General features: G+C 36.1%; 1 protein-coding gene across 1 annotated transcript in view; it reads left to right on the forward strand.

Annotated features, from left to right (window-relative positions):
* Positions 1 to 1,835: 1,835 nt before the first annotated feature.
* LOC128221732 (chitin synthase chs-1-like) overlaps positions 1,836 to 6,111 on the forward strand; it is a 42,923-nt gene continuing 38,647 nt past the window's right edge. Inside the window, exons 1-2 of the mRNA XM_052930332.1 lie at positions 1,836 to 2,022; positions 4,921 to 5,103. Of these exons, the coding sequence (XP_052786292.1) occupies positions 1,885 to 2,022; positions 4,921 to 5,103 (321 nt within the window). The 5' untranslated portion in view covers positions 1,836 to 1,884. The remainder of the gene's footprint in view (positions 2,023 to 4,920; positions 5,104 to 6,111) is intronic.

The following is a 6,111-nucleotide window of genomic DNA, read 5'->3' on the forward strand; positions in this document are numbered from 1 at the left end:
TGGCTCATTACATTTCACTTATCACAAATCAAAACAATGATATATAATAATGAAATACATATACATGTCAACACCAATATAAAAAAATGCTTTTGATATAAGAAGTAAGACATTATTAAGTGAAACAAATGACAATTGATTAATTTGAATATTTAAATATTTAAGTTAAAAGATGTTTCATGTTGCTGTTTAGTGGGAGTGTTTTACAACTCACATGATCTGTTAGTGTCCACTCCAGTCTGAATACCGGTCACAGATACTGCTGGAATGCATGATAGGACCTGTAGCAGAAATGAGTGACACAAATTAAAGAACAGCATTCACTGCACCTAATGTAAAAGATAAGAATGAAATTTACATCTTTAGAAATATAACAAAAAATGATTGCATATGTCTGCCTGTTAAATTGCATATGTCTGCCTGTCATTAATTAACTATTGTAATTAGAAGACCCCCCCCCTTCCAACACACACTCATGGTTCTTTTTTATCTATAAGCAAATAATTAATTATCCACCCTTCCCTCTCGTTACTGTACACACACTTACATAAACACACGAACAATATATATTTCTCAAAATGTTATAGATGATTTTGTTTACATACCCTTTCCTCCAGCTCTGTTAGGATAAGGGTTTGTGGTATCGTCCCCAATCCTGAACTCCTCAGGGCTTTCAGGCGACCCTGCTCCTTTTTCTTTGTTCGACTCTGTGATGAGTAGAACAATTCTAGCATTTTATATAAAAACAAGCATGACATGCATCAGGAAAATTGTTTTGAGTAATTTTTATGAATATTTTGGGCTATAAATATTGATCAATATCACTATAGTTGTCATAAGAGTAGGTTGACCTCATGAGTCATGTAACTTATATAAATAGTGATATAATTATTATATTAAATGATATACACTTATCATTGTTATTTTAAACATACTTATATATAATTACTAAGACAGTTCTACATATGAATACCTTCAAATCCTTCCACTTCTTGGACATTTCATCAATCGTCCTCCCATTCCCGCCAACACTGTTCACACTGATATAAAAATGTTGTAGAGTTGAATATACAGTACAGTAATATACATTATTCTCTGTTATAACATTGCTCAGATGGCATATGTCGTTCTACTCGTGATATATTAATCATTTTTATGACTCAGGCTGATTTAAATATATAATAATTTGAACAAGATACATAAAGATCAAACTCATCATTGACAGCATTGCATCCACTAACTTAGTGCTTGTCGATAGTGTAGTATTAAAGGGGTAGAAATCTACACACATTGAAGTGGCAGCTACTGTACAAAATACAAACCTCAACAAAATTTCATTGAGAACTCTGCCTCTGAAGAACTTGGCCCGTGTTTGGAAGTTAAAAAGGTGCAGTGTTTTTTGTACCCAGCAGCGAGTTCCTCCAACTCCCGCAACGTCCAATTTTGCTTCCTTTCTGTCATTGTGTCTATGCAGAAGTCCGTCTGTCTAATCTGACAGATGGCGCATAAACAAACAGGTACTCGCAGTGATGCTGTGACGTCATTTCGTAGACTGCGTATCGCAAATTATCGATAGAGGAAAAAGTCGCAAGCTCTATTTTGCGACGCGATTAATGAAACGCAAATTGCGCAGTGTCGCAAACTCGGTCGCATTTCTTGCGACTTGCGACTTTGGTGGATTTGCGATGCGACCATTAATGAAACGGGGCCCTGTTATATATTTGATCACATCAAGTGGGCTTTTCCCTGTTGTTTCCATTGGTTTGTTGTAACGTGTGGTAAAATGCTCGTAAAAAAGGTCATACGTGTAGTAGTTGTCTTTTAGCAGCAACATCCACACCCGACCATGGACATGAGGAACCACGGCGAAAACTGGTGGTGGAAATGCCATCTAAGATCAAGGATGTTTACCAGAAGAAGAAAGACTACCGCCATCGACCGTCCAAGAAAGCCGTCCTCATCAAGTGGATCTCGACCTTGCTTTTGTTTGTACTGATATTGGGATTTATTAATTTCAGTAAGGTGAGTGTTGTTTTATAGAATTTCTTTTTTTTAACTAAAAGGTTACTAATTCTTTCGTTGTAGTATGAGGTCTATCACAGTAAATCGTTAAAGCAAATAATTGCAATGAAATCAAATTAAAACTTTAACAAACGTTTGTCATCAGTTGTTCATGTTCTAAGAAAATGTCACTTGAATTTGTAAACAAATAATTTTATATATGTAATATCATAAAACGTTATAGAACAATGTATGGAGCATGCTAACATCAAAAAGTTCTAATCCATTTAAGTTCACTGTACACTTTCTAAATGGTTTTTCTTCTGCAACATTCAATGCATCTCAAATCAGTCTCATATTGTAACATTGTATACATGTTGAGCCTTGAACTTGCTCCATTTTACTGGGTTATCGTTTGGTTATTGATTAATTGGTTTGAGCCTGTATATTACATTGCATGATTAGTCATTAATTTTAATTTTTTTCTTTTTGAAAAATCTACTTTCTGATATGTATTTGCTCTGTATCAATACCAAAAGTTGTGCCATGAACGGATGTACGTAAACTAGTAAAGAAGCTATATGTGAGTGTAAATGATTTGCAAAAAAAAATGTTTAAGGATAGTTGACACTTCTTGTTATGAATAACGTTGTTTATATGACGCATAATATTTATAACTAAAACTATAACTGAAAGACAAACTTCTAATTCTCGGAGCTCATATATTCGATGTTGAACTCGTCTGTATGCATATTTGAGTCGGATGTCAAGAACACTTGAGATTATCATATTTCGAGGCCGCCCAGTTTACAAAAGACGCTTTGCTCTAATAAGATAAAGTTGTCAACTTCTGAAATATCTTGACCTTACTGAAAAACCACGGAGTACCTGTCTATTTGATAGATACAACTGATCGTTGTATACCTCGTGAATCAATGAAATCCTCGCGTGTTTTGAGTGCGTTGCTTTTATGGAATGTTGTAAATTTATAGTTAAAATAAAACAAGTGTCACTTATAAATAGTATTGTGTTATCGGTGAAAACATTTTAATTGTGTTTGATATCATTTATACCCGTTTCAGATATGTACAATTTGATGAACAATATTTTGATAATTTGATTAGTAAAACTATGGAAATTACATTGTATAAGTATAGAATGCTGTTTTATGACACAAGGGTCATTATCTAAAAGGGTTATTATTACTCACAAACTGCCAAAATCTATTAGATACGATACGACATTCCTGATAAACACACAAAACTAATGACCCTTGTATTATATCAATATACAATACGGGTATATATCCATATACGGCTCCCCCGGATGCGCGGGTCCTGAGAATTCTGCGACATAAAATCCCTATTGTAAGGTATGGGGGAAACATGTTGATGTCAGAAACCGGTGACGCACTTACGTCCCAGGTCTCGCGACAGTCGTGTTATGTCGGGACCCGAGCCACTACAAGAACGGAACCGGTCGGGACTCCCCCGGATCCTGAGAAACCTGCGACATTAACTGCCCATTGTAAGGTATGGGGGGAAACGTATTGACGTCAGAAACCGGTGACCAAAATTATGCCCCAGGTCTCGCGACGATAGTGTTCCGTCGGGACGCGAGCCAGCACCAGAACCGAACCAGTCAGGGCTCCTCCGGATGCGCGGATCCTGAGAATTCTGCGACATTACCTTCTCTTTGCAAGGTATGGGGGAAACGTGTTGACGTCAGAAACCGGTGACCCAATTACGTCCCAGGTGAGGCGACGGTCACGTTCCGTCGGGTCCCGAGCCAATACCAGAACGGAACCGGTCGGGGCTTTTCGATAAGAACTCACAGTCTGCCAAAATCCATTACTTACGATACGACATTCCGGATAAACACGCAATACTAATAACACGTGTATTATATCAATATGCTGGTTTAAACCACTTAAAAGACACATGATTTCATAACAAATGGCATTATAATGACGCATTATTATGTTTTATGACGTCATTATAACATCGCGCAACGGCACTTGTTATGACGTGACGTCAGCAGAGTGGAAAAAAACGTATTACACTGGAATGGAATACGGACTACCGCATAAAATAAAATAGGATTATTAGTACTGCGTTTTGATCCGGGAGATTGTATTCGACTCGATTGGAGTTTTGCAGATGCGGATTTCACGAGGCGCAAGTGAAGTAAAAACAATATCTGCAAAAATCCACGAGAGACGAATACGACGTTCCGGATCATAACGAAGTACTTATGACTCTTTTATTATATACATTACTGGTTAAATCACTTAAAAGACACGTGTTTTCATAATAAATGTTATTTTAATGACGCACTCTTTTGTTTTATGACGTCATTTTAACATCGCGCAATGATACGCGTATGATGTGACGTCAGCAGAATTGAATACGGACTACCGTATTTTGCGATATGTATTGCTTGTGATGGGTATATAATAAAGCTTTATATATTTGTTCATTATTTTTTTTATATTTTTGTTAGATCAGTCGTTTCAATTTTATATTTGTCGTGGTACTAACGACATGAACAAGTCAGAGAGATGGTCAGTTGTCTTGTGCCAATTAGCGCACAAATCGTCTGACTTGTGGTAAATGGCTTAGAAAAATATTCGGACGATCCAGGAACCGAAATTCGGACACTTGCGTGCATGTCAGATGCTCAATCAGCGGAGCTTACCGATAGCTAGCATCTTATCTTATTTGACATGTGCAAATCAGTACTGTTACACACTTGCGTAATATCAAACATTGTAAAATTAAATGCACCTTTATTCCCAGACTGCATGCCTTTTTGATATACAGCATCCATTTCATATATAAGTTATAGCCAAATCAGATATGAGTTTTTTTTTCATATATCTTTTATTGAAATGTCTTATATCAGTAATGCCTATTTCAGATATCGGTTATATCCATTACAAACCGAATGTACCATGCAGAAAAGAACGGCCACGCTCCGGGAATGTTTATAATGCTACAATTAATGGCAGTTATACCTCAGGTAATCAATTTCATGAGAGGTATCATGCGGGGAGCATTCCGTAAGGATATACCATGGCCATCGAAGAGGTCTTTGACAGTGGTAGGTTAATACTTATATTTATCGATGGGTGTAAGCATTAAGGTTCTACGTGACATTAGAAATATAAGTAGATATAACTTGTATGCTTTTGCCCCTCGTTATGTTAAACATAACAACATGAATATCATATGCTTAAATGTACAAGCAGGGCCAATGACCCTATGTCAAAATAAGCTTACTAGTAGCTTGGATACCAATACGACCTTCGTGTACAGGCTTTTTATGTCCCATGCGTTGCTTTGCACACAAAAATCGAGCAAAACGTCCTCCGTCGAGGTCGTGTTCGTCGTCCGCGTCTTCACATTTTTATAGTTATCGAGGGGTTGAAAGCTAAAAGGATATAATTGACAATATATAAAAAAAGAAAAATGTAAGATGTTTAATTTTACATCTCGTTATGTTAAACATGTCAACATAAATCACATATGCCGAAATGTGCAAGTAAGGATAATATAATGAGCCTTTGTCAAATAAAGCTTACTATTTTTTTGAATACCAAAACGACCTTGGTGTACATGTGTTTTTTTTGTCACCTGCGTAGCTTTGCACGTAGCTTCCGCCGCTATCGTTACCGTCGGTTGTGTCGTCACACTTTTATTTTCGCTCTCTTATTTATGAATTTGTTATCCGATATCTAATTCACTGGGTTACATTGTTTATTGGCGTTGTATATCATTCTTTTGTGTTAGCTCATCGCACTAGTATTGTCGGAGTTATGAAGGCCTTTACATTATTAAACTTTGACAATTTTTGTCTGTTATTATCAAACTTTGACAAATTTTGTCTGCTATTTTCAAACTTTGACAAAATTTGTCTGCTATTATCAAACTTTTGACAAATTTTGTCTGCTTTTATCAAACTTTGACAAAATTTGTCTGCTATTATCAAACTTTGACAAATTTTGTCTGCTATTATCAAACTTTGACAAAATGTGTCTGCTATTATCAAACTTTGACAAATTTTGTCTGCTATTATCAAACTTTGACAAAATGTGTCTGCTATTATCAA

This window comes from Mya arenaria, chromosome 16 (assembly GCF_026914265.1).
Source record: "Mya arenaria isolate MELC-2E11 chromosome 16, ASM2691426v1".
Classification (NCBI taxonomy): Eukaryota; Metazoa; Mollusca; class Bivalvia; order Myida; family Myidae; genus Mya; species Mya arenaria.